We start from the raw sequence: 17,245 nt of genomic DNA, 5'->3' as shown, positions 1-17,245 counted from the left end.
TCAGTTTGCTTTCACCTGGAGGGGCGTGCAGTACACCTGGAACCGACTGCCCCAGGGGTGGAAACACAGCCCCACCATCTGCCATGGACTGATCCAGGCTGCACTGGAAAAGGGTGAAGCTCCAGAACATCTGCAATACATTGATGACATCATTGTGTGGGGGAACACGGCAATGGAAGTATTTGAGAAAGGAGAAAAGATCATCCAGATTCTGCTGGGAGCCGGTTTTGCCATCAAGAGGAGCAAAGTCAAAGGTCCTGCCCGAGAGATCCAGTTCCTGGGAGTAAAGTGGCAAGACGGGCGGCGCCAAATCCCCACTGAGGTCATCAATAAGATCACCGCGATGTCTCCACCAACCAACAAGAAGGAAACACAAGCTTTCCTAGGTGCCATAGGCTTTTGGAGAATGCACATTCCTGAGTACAGCCAGATCGTGAGCCCTCTCTACCTGGTCACCCGGAAGAAGAACGAATTCCACTGGGGCCCTGAGCAGCAGCAAGCCTTTGCCCAGATCAAGCAGGAGATCGCTCATGCTGTAGCCCTTGGCCCAGTCAGGACGGGACCAGAGGTGAAGAATGTGCTCTACTCTGCAGCCGGGAACAAGGGCTTGTCCTGGAGCCTTTGGCAGAAGGTACCTGGTGAGACCCGAGGCCGACCTCTGGGATTCTGGAGCCGAAGTTACAGAGGATCTGAAGCCAACTACACCCCAACAGAGAAGGAGATCTTGGCTGCTTATGAAGGAGTTCAAGCTGCCTCAGAAGTGATTGGCACAGAAGCACAGCTCCTCCTGGCACCCCGACTACCAGTGCTGGGGTGGATGTTTAAAGGGAAGGTCCCCTCTACCCACCACGCCACCGATGCCACATGGAGCAAGTGGATTGCCCTCATCACACAGCGCGCCCGTATCGGAAACCCAAATCGCCCTGGGATTTTGGAAATAATTACAAACTGGCCAGAAGGTGAAAATTTTGGTCTTGCCGATGAAGAGCAGCAAGAACAAGTGACCCGGGCTGATGAAGCCCCGCCATACAACCAACTGCCAGCAGATGAAACTCGCTACGCTCTTTTCACTGACGGTTCCTGTCGCATCGTGGGGATGAACCGGAAGTGGAAAGCAGCCGTATGGAGCCCCACACGACAGGTTGCACAAGCTACTGAAGGAGAAGGTGGATCAAGTCAACTTGCTGAACTCAAAGCTGTTCAGCTGGCCCTGGACATTGCTGAAAGAGAGAAGTGGCCAAAGCTTTACCTTTACACTGATTCATGGATGGTAGCCAATGCTCTGTGGGGCTGGCTGGAAAGATGGAAAAAAGCTAACTGGCAACGTAGGGGAAAGCCAATCTGGGCTGCTGATGAGTGGAAAGACATTGCCAGTCAGGTAGAGAAGCTACCCGTAAAGGTCCATCATGTAGATGCCCATGTCCCCAAGAGTCGGGCTAATGAGGAGCACCAACACAATGAGCAAGTAGATCAGGCTGCAAGGATAGAGGTGTCACAGATAGACTTAGACTGGCAACACAAAGGAGAGTTGTTCCTGGCTCGATGGGCCCACGATGCCTCAGGTCACCAAGGCAGAGATGCTACCTATAAGTGGGTATGAGATAGAGGGGTGGATCTCACCATGGACAGTATTTCCCAGGTTATCCATGACTATGAGATGTGTGCTGCCATCAAGCAAGCCAAGCGAGTGAAGCCCCTCTGGTATGGGGGGCGGTGGTCCAAATATAAGTATGGCGAGGCCTGGCAGATTGACTACATCACACTGCCTCAGACACGCCAAGGCAAGCGTTACGTGCTGACCATGGTAGAAGCCACCACTGGATGGTTGGAGACCTACCCTGTGCCTCATGCCACTGCCCGCAACAGCATCCTGGGCCTGGAAAAACAAGTCCTTTGGAGACATGGTACCCCTGAGAGAATTGAGTCAGACAATGGGACTCATTTCAAAAACAGCCTCATAAGCACCTGGGCCAGAGAACACGGCATCGAGTGGGTGTACCACATTCCTTATCACGCACCAGCGGCTGGGAAAGTGGAACGGTGCAATGGGCTGCTTAAAACCACCTTGAAGGCACTGGGTGGGGGGACTTTCAAAAACTGAGAGATTAATCTACCAAAGGCCACATGGTTAGTGAACACCCGAGGTTCCACTAATCGAGCAGGCCCTGCCCAGTCTGAGCCCTTCAGAACACCAGATGGGGACAAGGTTCCAGTGGTGCATATGAGCGGTATGCTAGGAAAAACTGTTTGGGTGAACCCTGCCTCCAGCAAAGACAATCCAATTCGGGGGGTGGTTTTTGCTCAAGGGCCAGGGTGTACCTGGTGGATCATGCAAAGGGATGGAAAGACCAGATGCATACCCCAAGGAGACCTTGTTTTAGGGTGAACTACCTACAATACTGTGCCTGTATCTGTAACTGTATGGATGTCTATAATTTGAAGATTTTTAATTTGAATTGGCATGATGGTAGGGGAAAATTCGGGGTGGATAATGTTGAGGGTTAGTTCTTTCTTTTTTTTTTTTCCCTCTGTGGAATTTTCCCCATTGTCATGCTAAGATACCTGTTGACTGGGCCCTGGTGACAAGGGGGAGGGGACGGGAGGGAAGAAGCAAGCCCCGCGAGATTCAAACAGCCAGAAGAGGAAGAGGAAGGCTGGGCCTCGGCCCATTTCCCCCGCGGAGTTCGGACGAGAAGGACGATCGCCGTCTGTGTCCCATCCCAGCGTCGGGAAACCACCATCGGACCCTGCCCGGCTGTCTTCTCGCTGTGAACTACCACCATCCAGCACTCTGCTGAGCACCGGGACCCACACCGTGAGCAGAGGGCTCTCTCTCCATCTCTCTCTCCCCCTGGGACAGCTCTGCCATCACCCCCAGCCCTCCTGCAGCTCTGCGGGAGCCACCCGCCCCCAGCACCGGGAACTGCAGCTCAGGGAAAAGGTGCCTGCAGCCAAAAAACACTGGGACTGAGTTACTGTTCTGTTTGTGGGTAATTTCATAGCTGTTGTTGTTCTTGTTTGTCTTGTTAAATATACTAGTAAAGAACTGTTATTCCTACCCCCATATCTTTGCCTGAGAGCTCTCTTAATTCCGAAATTATAATAATCGGAAGAATCATATTTTCTTTCAGTCCAAGGGGAAGCTTCTGCTTTCCTTGGCAAACACCTGTCCTTCAAACCAGGACACCCCAGTTACAGGGCTTTCAAAGGAATGAACAGAAACCTTTTTGTTTCAAGGCCAAAACAAAAGAATTTATGTGTCCCTGCTGGCAAAGCATCCACATGCTTGGCTGGGTGGGAAGAACCCTTTTTGAAGGGGTTTCCACCCCACCATCTCCAAAATTGTGGGGTTTGCCCCAATATGTTCCCATTTGGCTGTGGAAGATGCCCATGAGCCAGAAAGGATTAAAATGATGGATTTCTATTGGAGAAGACCTCCAAGGCCATTCAGTGTTGCTTGATGCCACCAGAAGATGCAAAGAGTGAGATTTTTCTCGGGTCAGAAGTCGACAAACGTGCTCTTCACAATGGATTTCTGATGTTGATCTGTGGATATGTCCAGGTGCTCAAGGGAAGCCAGGAGGATGAAGAGCCGCCCAGCCAGGTGTCTTCCTAACATGGATCACCGGGGCTCTGCCCACCAGGGGTCACTCGGCATCATCCAGCACAGATCCTGCCATGGAGAATGGAGCTGGAGCAGCACATGAAGCTCTTCCTGCACTTGATTTGCAGGGCTTCCCTTAGTGGTGCCTCCATTGGTGTTTGGTCAGGTGAGAGCTCTGTGAAAAGCTCTTCCCACACTCAGAACACTCATAGGGCCTCTCCCCAGTGTGGATGCGCCGGTGGGTGACGAGGTTGGAGTTGTGCCTGAAGCCCTTCCCGTAGTCGGGGCAGCAGAAGGGCCTCTCCTCTATGTGAATGCGCTGGTGCAGGAGGAGACTGGAGCTGGTCAGAAACCTCTTGCTGCATTTATCACACTCATAGGGCTGTTCCCCTGTGTGGATCCTTTGGTGGACAATCAGTTCAGAGCTTGTCCTGAAGCACTTCCCACACTGCCCACACTCATAGGGCATCTCCCCAGTGTGGATGCGCCTGTGGGAGACAAGGCGGGAGTTGTATTTGAAGCCCTTCCCACAGTCAGGGCAGCGGAAGGGCCTCTCTTCTGTGTGAATCCGCTGATGCATGACGAGATTGGAGCTGGTCTGAAACCTCTTCCTGCGTATGTCACATTCATAGGGCCTCTCCCCAGTGTGGATCATCTGGTGGCGGATCAGTTTGAATCTCGTACTGAAGCTCTTTCCACACTCCCCACACTCATAGGGCCGTTCCCCCATGTGGATTCTCCAGTGCCAGATCAGGGAGGATCTCTTGCTGAAGCTCTTCCCACAATTTGAACACTTGTGGGGCTTATCCGCATCATGAAGATGCTCATGGAACCCCAGCTCTGAGCTCTGGCTGCAGCTCTGTCCGGTTCTTTGGCCCTGGTTCTCCTCCTCGGATACCCAAGAACTGTGTTTGCAGCCCATCCTCATGTGGGATCTCCCGGGCTTTTCCTCCTCGCTGGTTTCCTGTGCAATGGAGCTGCTCCAAACAGCCTCTTCCACAAGGTTCTGCTGCAGGGATTTGTCCTCCCTGGTCTCCATCCTCAGCTCCTTGTCTAGAGGGGGAAGGACAAGGAGAAGATGGGATTTGCCTCTGTTCCAGAGGGAGGGGGAAGGAGATCCCGCCAGCACGTCCCCAGCAGGACGGCGTTGGCAGCGGGGCTGTCCTGCAGCCGGGGGCCGTGCTGGGCTGGGAGATGGAGCAGGACAGAGGGTGAAAGGGGCAGGGACTTCCTCCTCACCTGCCTGGGGCTCCGGGGGCATGTTCTTCTTCCTCACGGCCTCCTCCTCCATCGGGCCAAGGTTTAGGAATGGGAAATCCATTTTTGGGGGAAAAGAAGGGTTGAGCGCGTTGGGTTTATGTTCCTGCGGGCCAAGTTCAGCTGGACAAGCCAGTGCCCCTTTCAGCCTCAGAGAGCCTGGGGCCGCTTATCACCAACCTCCCACACCCCTCCAGGCTGCCGGGGGTCCCCCGGCTCCGGGATCGCCCCTCTGCGCTCTCCCCGCTCCGGGGTTCCCGTATTCCCCCACGGCTCTCCCGGATATCCCCAGAACCGATCTCGCCCCCTCTCCGCCAGAACGAGCGATCGCAATGTGGGACCCGCCAAGATCCCTCCCGGGGCATTTCCGGCTGAGCTTCGGGGTCCTGCAAGATCCAAACATCTCCTGCCCCACAAAGAAACCTCCAGGAGACCTCCCCACGATGGATTTGGGGCGAGCTCCCCCTCCCAGCTCACCTGCGGCTTCCGGGGGGAGGGGTGATGCCGGGGAAGTCGGGGAAGCTGCGGCCTAGAGCGGGCGAGCGAGTGAGCCGCTCGGTTCTGCTGCTGCTCTTCCTTCCACTACTCTTCTTCCTTCCGCTCCTCCTCCCCCAGCCCGGCCCGGCCCGGTGCCGACGCGCAAAAGCAGCCGCGCTCCGCCCTGGGGGATTGCAAAGCGGTTGCGCCCCGCGCGGCACTGGGAAGTGATACTGGGAGCACTGGTAACGATCCTGACAGCACCTAGAAGCAACTGGGAGCGCTCTCCCTGCCAGTACCGCTCTTACTGGGAGCACTGGGAGGGAACTGGGAGCAAACTGCGCCTAGACCCGACTACAGCCGGTGGTGGGCGGTGTCGGAGCAGAGGGCGTGGTTATGCAAATCTAGGAGCGATCGCGCGCTGTGATTGGTGTGTGGAAGCAGCGCGGGGTTCTCCCTGGTCACGTGAGGGCGGGAGCGGTGGGCAGAGCGATGGCGGCGGCGTGCGGTGAGAGGGAACGGGAATGGGAGCGGGAGTGGGAACGGGGACTGGAATGGGGACTGGAATGGGGACAGGGACCGAGAATGGAAACAGGGAATGGGGACAGGGACCGGGAATACAGGACCGGGAATGGGGACAGGGACTGGGATAGGGACAGCCCCGTGTCATGCCCTGGGGACCGAGGAGGGGACAGGGACAGGGGAGGAGCCAGGGACTGGGCTGTCGCACCGTGACCTTGCTGAACTGGGAGCTCGTGTGTCTCATTTTCGGGGCTCCTGCCCCCCACCTCCCCCCCCCCCCCCCCCCCCGGGGGTTCCTCTCGTCGTGTTCTGGGGGGGAAGCAGTCAGCACCCACAGTACCCCTCCAGTAGCTCCCAGTATCCCCAGTAACCTCAGTGCTGCCAGACCAGTATGGGGGCTTAAGATAGATCCTGGTTTGGTGTCCAGTTCCAGTGCCCAGCCCCAGACCCGGTGTCCATTGTCTAGTCCCAATCCCCACCACGTTTCCAGCTGCTGTGTCATGATGCCAGGCATTGTCCCAGGTGGCTTCCAGCCCCAGTGCCAGTCCCAGTTCCCAGGGCCATGATGCCAAGATTGGGCTTGGTGTAGGGCCCTGGGCATGACTGGGGCACAGCGTGAAGGGTTTCATGGGACATGGGACTAAAGACATGAAACATGGGACATGGGGCATATAGGACATGACACAGGGTGCAGGGTGTGGTATAGGACACAGGACATGACCTTGAGCATGGCACAGGACATGGAACAGGACACAGGGACAGGGGACATGATTTTGGAGCATGGTACCTGCCCCAGCCCGTGATGCATGAGTTCCTGTGCCCACATGTGCCCCACACGTCACCTGCCACCCCCCCTGCGGCACCACCATGTTCTCACCGGTGTCCCTCCTGCCTGCTGGGTACAGTTTGGTGGCCTCGGATGTGGCCTTCCCAGTGTGGGTCCTGCTCTGCCACAAGCCCTGGGGACATCATCCCTGCCCAGTGGCACCAGGTGTCCATCCATCGGCGATAACTGGGACAAGTCCCACACGGTGGCATCAGGTGGCACCTGTGCCACTGGCAGCAGAGATGTCTACAAGGGGGTAACTGAAGGGACAGAACAGGGTGCAGGTGCCCACAGTGTCCCTGTCATCCACAGGGGGTGGTGATCAGGGGTGTCAGGATGAGGTGGTCATAGAGGTGCCACCAGGGGTATGGTGATACCAAGGCACACATGGCCATGGAAGTGCCGCCGCAGGTGCTGGAATGCCCGTGGAGATGCCACCACGAGCACGGCAGTGCCAGGGGACACATTAGTCTATGGTGTGGCAATGCTGGTGGGCATGGCAGTGACAGGCCAGGCGTGGGGCCAGGCTGGGGTGGCTCCGTGCCCACCCCATGGGTGGCCCTGCTGGTTGCAAGCCGTTTTGGTTGGTGTCTGTGCCAGTGCCTGGCCCGGTGCTACCGTTAATGCCAGCCCTGGCACAGGGACATGCACAGGTGTGGGAGTGACAAGGGGGACTGGGCACCCCGAGGGCTGTGCCAGGCCAGCACCTCCCACCCCATGCCTTTGTCCTCAAGAAGGTGGCACACGGACACTGAAAGGGGTTAGAAGAGTTGGGGACACAGTGGTCATCTGGGGACATGAAGGACCTCAGCCTATGGAGGTGATTTGGGACACTGGTGTGATTTGAGGACGCTGAGGTGCCCCAGTGCTATCCCCAGCACTGTTCCCTGTCCCCACAGTACCTGGCTGTCCTCAACAAGACCCTGGGCCACTACCCCTATGCTGGCACTGCAGGTGTCACCAGAGATGGCACCAGGCACAGCACTTCTTCCGCACAGGGGACATTGACCCTGGTAATGACACCTTCGACATTGCCTCCAGCATCATCACTGGTGGGGACACTTGGGGTTTGGGTTTTAGAGTTAGGGTTGGGATTTGAGATTTGGGATACTCTAAAGGCATTTGGGATGGTCCCAAGAGGTTTGGGAGTAGGGTTTTGGTTTGGGGTTTGGGGTTTGGGTTTGAGGTGCAAGGTTTGGGATGGTCCTGGAGTATATGTGATTCAGGATTTGGGAAGTCCCAGGGTTTCTGGGCTCTCAGCATTCCCTGACCCCAGTCCCAAGCCCACAGAGTGCCTGGGGGTGTACCCTGGAGACCCCCAGCTGCTGGTGCTGGACTGCACTGACAGCAATTTCACCCTCCAATTCCACAGGTAAATCCCACAAGTCCCACCCAGGGAAGTTTCCCATCCCTAAAATCCAAGTGTTGGATTTGCGACCCCTTTTTCCGAATTCCTGTGTGGGATTATGGGATGAAATTTTCCCTTTCCCAGGGTAATTTTTGGGGATTTTGTGGCCAAGTTTTCCCTTTCCTGATGTTTTCTGGGGGATTTTGGTGCAGAATTTTTCCTTTTCTAGAATGTTTTTTTTTTGTTGTTATTTTGGGAACTCCTGAGGTTTTTGGGGATTTCAGGTGGAATTTTCCATTAGCATTGGATTTTTTGAGATTTTGGGGTGGAAATTTTCCTTTTTTTTTTTTTTTAGGATTTTGGGGTGGAATTTTAATTTCTGGGGGATTTTTGGGGTCAAATTTTTCCTTTTCCAGGTTTTTTTTTTGAACTTGGGGAACTCACAGGGTTTTTTGGGGATTTATGGGCAGATTTGTTCTCTTTTTTGGGGATTTTTTGTGGCGGAGTTTTCCCTTTTGCATTGGTTTCTTTGGGATTTTGAGGTGGATTTTTTCCTATTTTATTTTTTAGTGATTTTGAGGCCTCTTGTGGTGTTTTTTGTCCCCTCAGGCTGATCAGTGTCATCATGGAGTTCCAGCTCAAGGCCATCAACATCCAAACGCTACTAAAACAGAAAATCCCCGACTGCTACACCTTCAGTGATATTGTGAGTGTCCGCAAGTGTCCCAGTGTCCCCTGAGTGTCCTTCTTGTATCTTCTCATGTCCCTTTTGTGTGCCTTATGTCTCTCCTGGTGTCTCACTCATGTCCTTCTGTCCCACATCTATCCATCTGTCCCCTGGCTGTTCCCCAGTACCTCTGCGGACCCTGGGGAGCAGCCAGTGAGTGCTATGACAGTGATGGTGATGGTGACAGTGACAGTGCTAAGGACAGTGACAGTGACAATAACAGTGACAAATGGCAGTGGCACTGACAGTGATGGTGACAATGACAGTGAAATGCCAATGACAGTGCAACCCAGTGTCCCCACATCACGTTTGACAACTCTGTCCATAGCAGGTGAGTGCAGATCCACCTGGACACCCATCCAGGAGTGCCACCACCCCTTGCTGCCCAGCAAAAGGGACAGTGGGGTACAGTGGATGATGGGAGACAGGGGGACACAGTGACAGGGTAACAGGTGCCATGTCCCCCTCGTGCTCCGGACACCGGCAGGACTGGATGCATTTCTGTTGCGCCCCAACCACACTTCCCCATAAAACCTGCTCCCCTCACACCTTGGGGACACCCCTGACCCCCCCCCTTTGTCACCCTGGGGTGCCCCTCAGTCAGGGGGGTCTTGGTCGTGCTGCAGGACCCTCTCTCTGTGCAATCCCCGAGGTGGCACCTGCGCTTTTTGTCACCGCCATCTGCCAATTTGTTACCAGCACCCCAAAGAAGGGGGCGGCCCACATGTTACAGGAGGAGGTGGTGAAAACATTTCTGGGGTCACTCCCAGCCATTTCCATCTCCCCACATCCCCCTGAAGATGCTGCTCCACCCTGCACCCCCTCCCCCCCGCCCCCACCACAGCATCCCCTGAGGGGACCTTGGGGACTGTCCCCATGTCCCCCCCCCAGTCCCCATGGTACCTCCGCTGCTCCACCTGTGCTTGGCCCCCGTTCGAGTGGCGACCTCCCCATGTGAACGGGCAGGAGTTTCAGTCACATCCTCACCTCCTTCTCGTCTTCCTCCTGCTGAGGAGGTGATGTTGCTTCTGCTGGGGACTCGCCAGTGACACCAGAGGGACACCACAGGTCACCCCTCGAGGGGCCTGGGGTTGCAGTGGCTCCTGGAGTCGCCCCAGTGTGACAGCTGGGGGGCCTGAGATGCTGCAGTGACAATTTGGGGGGTGGGTGCTCGTTTTGGGGTCTCCAGGGTGAGTCTCAAAGTCTCCTCCCATCACCTCATCCCGTGCCTCAGTTTCCCCCTCACTCTGCAGGGAGCATCCAGAATTGATGTTCTGGAATTGGGTTTGTTTTGGGGGGTTTTGGGGTTGGGGCTACTGGGATGGGCTGGTGGGCCAGTTAGGTGATACACACCCAAGGTGTGTATCAAGGCTGGTGGTTATCTGGGCTCGGAGCTGCCTAGGCTGGGGGGCTGCAGGGCCAAGAGCTATCCAGACAAGTGTCAAGCTGGGATCCATGACTCAGGTGTCCATCAAGTGTCCACCAGTGTCCAATCTCTCCTGCCCCCATCCATCCCAGACTCCCTGGCCAGGGCTGCTTCTCACTGCAGAGTGGACAAGCCCCTGGTCAGTCCCAAGATGACCCCAAACCCCCTCCCACCAACCTCACCAGGCCACCCACCCTGAGCTCTGGTGCCATCGGCATCCCCTGGCAGCCGGTCCAGCTCTGAATCTCTTGGAAGAGGAAATCCACAGTCCCAGGCCGGGGACTCAAGGGTATCCAGGATGGTGAGCACTGAGTCCATGTGGCATAGGGGGACAGTTGGGGACACAGCTGGGGAGATGTCTGTGGGGAAGGGAGTTGGGGTGTAGGGGAGTGAGGGGCGCCTAAAAGGTGCGGAGGGGGTTGGAAGGGAGGGATGCACCCAAAAATGTGCCAAAGTGAAGGCGAGGGTGCATAAAATTGGGGTAAAGGATGGAAAGAATCCAAACAAGCACAGAAAAGACTCAAAATAGGGGGCACTGAACCCAAAAAAGGGGAAAAGGACCTAAAATCAGAGGACAAGGATGTCATGGGGTGTTACAGTGTTTTCCTACCTGTGCCAGGGTGAGTGCAGATGCTCCGTGCCAGAAGCAGCCATGGGGACATCCTGAGGGACATGGGCACACATTGAGGGACACAGGGACACTACAGGATGGGTCCCCTCAGACAGCCCAGGACCTCATGGTTTTTGGCCCCATTGGGGGCAGGGGACACATGGAAGGCGAGAGGAAGATATGGTAGGGAATTTGGACATACAGAGGGGAAAGGACATGATGCCACCAGGACAGATAGCAGGGGGACAATGTCACCAGGACACCCCTGGTGACATGTAGCATGGGGCCACATGACACTGTGGGTGGCACTGACCCTTGTGCTGTACCTTGGGCCATTGGGGTCCTCTGAGCGTGGAGTCCCTAGGACGCCCTGGTGACTGTCACTCACCTCCGGGCCACTTGTCAACAGCCCAACAAGTTCCACCTCCTGCCCTGCTGGGTGATGACATCTGGCTGGTGCACTGTGGTGGTGATAGTGGGGATGTGGTGGCAGTACCTGCATTGGACAGCACTTCGCAATGTCCCCATCCATGTTCCTCACATCCTCATCCATCTCCCCCCATGGCCCCACCCATGTCTTAGTTCCTTGTCGTTATTTTTAACCCCAGTTACAGGGCTTTCAAAGGAATGAACAGAAACCGTTTCAAGGCCAAAACAAAAGAATTTATGTGTCCCTGCTGGCAAAGCATCCACATGCTTGGCTGGGTGGGAAGAACCCTTTTTGAAGGGGTTTCCACCCCACCATCTCCAAAATTGTGGGGTTTGCCCCAATATGTTCCCATTTGGCTGTGGAAGATGCCCATGAGCCAGAAAGGATTAAAATGATGGATTTCTATTGGAGAAGACCTCCAAGGCCATTCAGTGTTGCTTGATACCACCAGAAGATGCAAAGAGTGAGATTTTTCTCGGGTCAGAAGTCGACAAACGTGCTCTTCACAATGGATTTCTGATGTTGATCTGTGGATATGTCCAGGTGCCCATGGGGAGCCAGGAGGATGTGGAGCCACCCAGCCAGGTGTATTTCTAACATAGATCACGGGCACCATGGACCAGCAATGCTCTGCCCACTGGGGGCCACAGGAACATCCAGCACAGATCCTGCCACGGGGGATGGAGCTGGAGCAGCACATGAAGCTCTTCCTGCACTTGATTTGCAGGGCTTCCCTTAGTGGTGCCTTCATTGGTGTAGGGTAAAGTGAGAGCTTCTGGAACAGGACTTCACACATTTGGGACACTCGTAGGGCCTCGTCCTAGTATATATGCGCTGGTGGGTGACGACAGTGGAGTTTTGGTTGAAGCCATTCCCATTGTTGGGTCAGTGGAAGGGCCTCTCCTCTGAATCTGCTGATGCCTGAGGAGACTGGAGCTAGTCTTAAATGTCTTCCTGCATTCCTCACAATCGGCACGCCTCTGCTTTGTGTGGCTCATCTGGTGGGCAGTCAGGTCAGAGCTTGTCTTGAAGCCCTTCCCACACTCCCCACACTCATAGGGCTGTTCCCTCATGTGGATTCTCCAGTGTTGGATCAGGTAGGATCACTTGCTGAAGCTCTTCCCACATTCTGAGCACTTGTGGGGCTTCTCCCCATCATGAAGCTGCTCATGGACTCTCAGCTCTAAGCTCCAGCAGCATCTCTGGCCACCTCCCTGGCCCGGAGTGGGTCTTTCTGCTTTGGATCACCGTGATCTGCATTTGTAACCCCTCATGAGGGATCTCTGGGGCTTTTCCTCCTCCTTGGATTCCTGCACCATGGAGCTGGTTTAAAATGCCTTTTCCGTAAGGTTCAGCTGTGGGGATTTGTCCTCCCTGGTCTCCATCCTCAGCTCCTTGTCTGGGGGAGGAAGGACAAGGAGAGGATGGGATTTGCCTCTGTTCCAGAGGGAGGGGGAAGGAGATCCCCCCAGCACGTCCCCAGCAGGACGGTGTCGGCAGCGGGGTTGTCCTGCAGCCGGGGGCCGTGCTGGGCTGGGAGATGGAGCAGGACAGAGGGGGAAGGGGGCAGGGACTTCCCCCTCACCTGCATAGGGCTTCTGGGCCATCTTCCTCACGGCCTCCTCCTCCATCTGACCATGATTTGGGAATGGGAAATCCTGGTTTTGGGGAAAAACAAGGGCTGAGCACATTGGTTTTGATGTTCCTGCGGGCCAAGGGTAGCTGGAGATGTCATCACCCCTTTCAACCTCAGAGAGCCTGGGGCTGCTCATCACCAACCTCTTGCACTCCTCCAGGCTGCCCGGGGTTCCCTGGCTCTGGGAATGCCCCTCTGCGCTCTCCCCTCTCCGGGGCTCCCGCATTCCCCCACGACTCTCCTGGGGATCCCCAAACCCCATACTGGCCCTCTGCCCACCAGTACTGGGTGATCACCACGTGGGACCTGCCAAGATCCCTCCCGGGGCATTTCCGGCTGAGCTTCGGGGTCCTTCAAGATCCAAACGTACCCTGGCCCCTCAAAAAGAAAACCTTCCAGAGACGCCCCCGCTGGTTTTGGGGCGAGGTCCCCCTTCCCGCTCACCTGTGGGTTCCGGGGGGGCAGGGCGATGCTGCCAGAGTTGGGGGAACTGCAGCCTGAGCGGGCGGGCGGGGGAGCCGAGTGGTTCTGCTGCTGCTCTTTCTCTTGCAGCTCCTCTTCCTCATGTTCCTGACTTTCCCCTTCTTGTTCTTCCCGCTCCTCTTTCCTTCCTCCCCCTCCTCCGCTCCCAGCCCGGCCCAGGTCGGTGCCGACACTGAAAAGCAGCCGTGCTCTGCCCTGGGGGGTTCCAAAGTGGCCGTGCCCTGCACAGTGCTGGAACCAATACTGGGAGCACTCGAAGCGATCCTGAGAGAACCCGGAAGGAATTGGGAGCGCTTTCCGTGCTAGGACCGCTCTTACTGGGAGCACTGGGAGGGAACTGGGAATAAACAGCGCCCGGACGCCGCTTCAGCCGGCGGTGGGCGGGGTCAGGACCGAAAGCGTGGTTATGCAAATCCAGGAGCGATCGCGCGCTGTGATTGGTGGGCGGAAGCAGCGCGGGGTTCTCCCTGGTCACGTGTGGGCCGCGGGGGGGGCCGGAGCGATGGCGGCGGGGCCTGGTGAGAGGGAACAGGGAATGGGGACAGGGAATGGGAACGGGAACCAGGAACAGAAACAAGAATACAGGACTGGGACGGGGAATACAGGACACGAACTGGGAATGGAAATGTGGGAACAGGACAGGGAATACAGATACAGCAACTGGAGAGAGAATATGGGATAGGGATTAGAAAGATGGGACCGGGATTAGAAATAGGGCTGGGAATGGAAATACGGAAATGGGACAGGAAATACGGAAATGGAAATGCGGGACCAGCATGAGGACTGGGAATATGAGAACGGGAACAGGACAGGGAATATGGGACCGGGATTATGAGAATGACAACCAGACAGAGAATACGGGACAGGGAATGAGACCAAGAATGGGATCCAGACTGGGATGGGAGCAGGGTGGGACCAGGAGCGAGGTAACATGAGAATGAGCAGGGGGCAAGGAGAATGACAGCGAGGAGAGGGGGATCCAGGACAGGAGAAACCCAAAACTGGTACAGGGGATATGTGGACAGTTCCTGGGCAGGGGATCCTTGATCAACTGCCCCAGAACCTCTGCCAGAGTTTCCCAAAGCAATTAGAACTGCTCAGCCTAGAATATCCAAGACCCTGAGCGACCCCCAAATCCCTCCCAGGAACCCTCAACCCTCTTGAACACAGCACCCCCCACATCCCCTGGAAGATCCCCCCCCATGTTGCCATCGTTGTCTTAGCTCAACATCTTTACCCTGGGTTTGGGTATTTTGAAAGAACAATGAGAAATGCAAAGAAAATTAAGGCAGGAGGATGTGGAGCCCTCAGCCAGGTGTCTCCCCCACATGCGTTGTAGAGGAGACAAATCCCTCTGCAGATATACAAGGGACTGCAAGGTCCCTTGTTCCCATGAGGCCTTGCAGTGTCACAGGGGTCTCCTTGGTGATGCAGTGTCACAATGGACCCTTGGTTCTGTGGGGACTCACAATGGCAGAATGGTCTCCTTGGTTCCACGAGGCCCTGCAGAGCCCCTTGATTCAACGTGGCCTCAAAGTGTCATCATGGTCTCCAGAATTCCATGAGGCCCTGCTGTGTCACAGTGGATCTTTGGTTCCATGGGGTCCGCACTGTTCCATGAATCCTTAGTTCCATGGGGCCCTGCAGTGTCACCATGGACTCCTTAATTCAATGGTGTCACACAGTGACACAATCACCCCTTAGCACAAGACCCCAGAGTGTCACAATGGTTCCTTGCTTCCATGAGGCCTTGTAGCGTCACAATGGACTCCTTGGTTCCATGGGGCCACAAAGTGTCACAGTGGCCCCTTGGTTCAGTGAGGCCTGTCATGGCATAAGATTTTAGCCTTTATATTTTTGAAATCCTGTTATGCATCAATGCATAACTCTAAACTCCATAGAAAGTATTAGTTAACTATCTTCACATTTTGGTCAGACAAAAAGATTCCTCTGAAACTCAAGGACACCCTACAGCCTCAGGTTCCAAATACAATAAACAAAAGTGAATTGGGAGGGGGGAGCAAACTGAGGGAATATGACTTCATTAGCGGAAGCTGTAATTGGAGGATTAACCCCTTATATGCAAACAGACCAAACTTATATCTGTCTGAAAAAGTCATGACCACCATCCACCTTGGGTGTAGCCTCTGGGAAGCTTTTCACTGTCCAAGGTGTATCTATTGAAGGCCTTTAATAAGCACCGACTTTATTCCCTTAACCTTGTCTAGCCTGTGTTCTAGGTAGCCACTCCAAGACATCACCTGCAGTGCCACAATAGTCTCTGTGATTCGTTAAGGCCTGCAGTGTCAAAACAGACCATTGATTCCATGACACCCAAAGTGTCACAATGGCCCCTTGGTTCCACTGAGTCCAACAGTGTCACTAGGGTCCTGTTTGCTCCACAAGGCTCTGAAGTGCCACCATGGCCCTTTGGTTTCACAAGGCCTCAATGTGTAAAAATGGCCTCGATGGTTTCGTGAGGTCCTGCTCTGTCACAATGCACCTTTGTTTCCATGGTGCCCCATAGTGTTACAATGGTATCCTGGGTTCCACGGTGTCAGAATGAACCCTTCATCCTGTGCAGACCCACAGTGTTCACTGCCGTGCCCTTGATTCCATGAGGCCCTGCCAAGCTGTAACAGTCCCTTGTTCCAGTGGGTCCCAGAGTGTCAGAATAGTCTCCAATGTTCCATGAGGCCCCGCAATGTCACTGTGCTCCCCTTGGTTCCACAGGCTGCACAGTGTAGCAATGGACTCTTGGTTCCATGAGGTTCCTCAGTCACAATGCTCTTGGATCCCCAGTGTCAGTGTCAGTGTCAGCGTTAAGGAGAGAGAGTTCAAAGTGCACCTCATGATTTTTGGTTTTAATCAAGTGAATATTTTTTTTAATTTTTCAATTCAGAGAAGAGGTGACCGAAGCATTCCCCAGGTGATCTTGATGATGAATGTCACCTTAGAAGGTCTGGGCACAGAGAAGAATGATCCCTTTCAGGGTTGACCCTATTTGGACAACCTGCTTCTCACCTCCAACCTCACCATGTCAGACATTGCCCACCTGGGACTGACATCCTAAAACATAAAAAAAATCCCTGCATGTTTATTATTATAATTATATATTAATAAAATAATAAAATTGCAAAGATGTTTTTCTTTTAATAATAAAAATAATATTTTTATTACCTAATTTTTCATTTATGTGTTAAAAAATCTATACGGTTTTAGCAATCATAAAAATTCTTGGTGATTGGTTCTAAGTAACACAATTCCCTTCATTAATTAATTGAAAACTACTGGCTATTGCTTTCTCCTTCTGTATGATAAGTAGACTTTTTTCAGTCCTTCTGTAATCCTTGTTATCATTTTCTCAGACAGGGTAAAAGGGGCCACTCTGGAGTCCAGGGAGACATTTCTGGGGTACATTTGGGGCAGTCTTGGGTCTACACAGGGAATTTAGAACTTGAGGGTATGTAGGACACTTCAATGGGCCGGGTGGGCACTGGGCAGGGCACTGAGGGATTCTGACGGACACCTCGGAGGCTGGGAGAGCTCTTGGGGGTCCAGGGCGAAAACTTGGAGGTCAGGGAGGGGAATGTGGAGCGCTTCGGGGTCCGGGCGGGCACCTGGGGGGCTAGAACGGGGCTCTCTGGGGCGCGGGGGATGATGGGAATTGTAGGCACGGGCATAATACGATTGAATACAGCCGCGGAGCATCACAGGAGGGCGCATCCGCATTGTCTCTTTGTGGGTCGCGGTGCCTGATGGGAGATGTAGTCATGGCTGGAATAGCACTCTAACGGGACTGCGGAGCATGGTGGGAGCTGTAGTCCCGGAAGTGGCTCGGACGAAGCATTTGGGGTCCGGGAAAGCACCTGGGGGACACTTTTGAGTCCGAGCCGTGA

At 54.7% G+C, this 17,245-nt stretch overlaps 1 protein-coding gene and 2 long non-coding RNA genes across 3 annotated transcripts; 1 reads left to right on the top strand and 2 right to left on the bottom strand.

The window, feature by feature from the left end:
- Nucleotides 1-2,067: 2,067 nt before the first annotated feature.
- LOC134057109 (zinc finger protein 239-like) lies at nt 2,068-5,686 on the bottom strand. Its single transcript, XM_062514133.1, has 3 exons — nt 5,339-5,686; nt 4,844-4,984; nt 2,068-4,657 (listed from the first exon to the last, which is right to left on the bottom strand). The coding sequence occupies exons 2-3, from the start codon at nt 4,923-4,925 to the stop codon at nt 3,741-3,743; spliced, it is 999 nt and encodes a 332-aa protein (XP_062370117.1). The 5' UTR covers nt 4,926-4,984; nt 5,339-5,686; the 3' UTR covers nt 2,068-3,740.
- Nucleotides 5,687-7,725: 2,039 nt separating this feature from the next.
- Nucleotides 7,726-16,432, top strand: LOC134057107 (uncharacterized). The gene is made up of 3 exons (XR_009934201.1): nt 7,726-8,740; nt 10,373-10,488; nt 16,249-16,432. It is a non-coding gene; the product is annotated as an uncharacterized LOC134057107 (long non-coding RNA).
- Nucleotides 11,025-13,689, bottom strand: LOC134057108 (uncharacterized). Its single transcript, XR_009934202.1, has 3 exons — nt 13,308-13,689; nt 12,813-12,885; nt 11,025-12,626 (listed from the first exon to the last, which is right to left on the bottom strand). It is a non-coding gene; the product is annotated as an uncharacterized LOC134057108 (long non-coding RNA).
- Nucleotides 16,433-17,245: the final 813 nt, after the last annotated feature.

The sequence above is a fragment of the Cinclus cinclus genome, unplaced genomic scaffold (assembly GCF_963662255.1).
Source record: "Cinclus cinclus unplaced genomic scaffold, bCinCin1.1 SCAFFOLD_64, whole genome shotgun sequence".
Taxonomy (NCBI): Eukaryota; Metazoa; Chordata; class Aves; order Passeriformes; family Cinclidae; genus Cinclus; species Cinclus cinclus.
The sequence above is the reverse complement of the archived record's forward strand: the minus strand, read 5'-3'. Positions and strand labels throughout refer to the sequence as shown.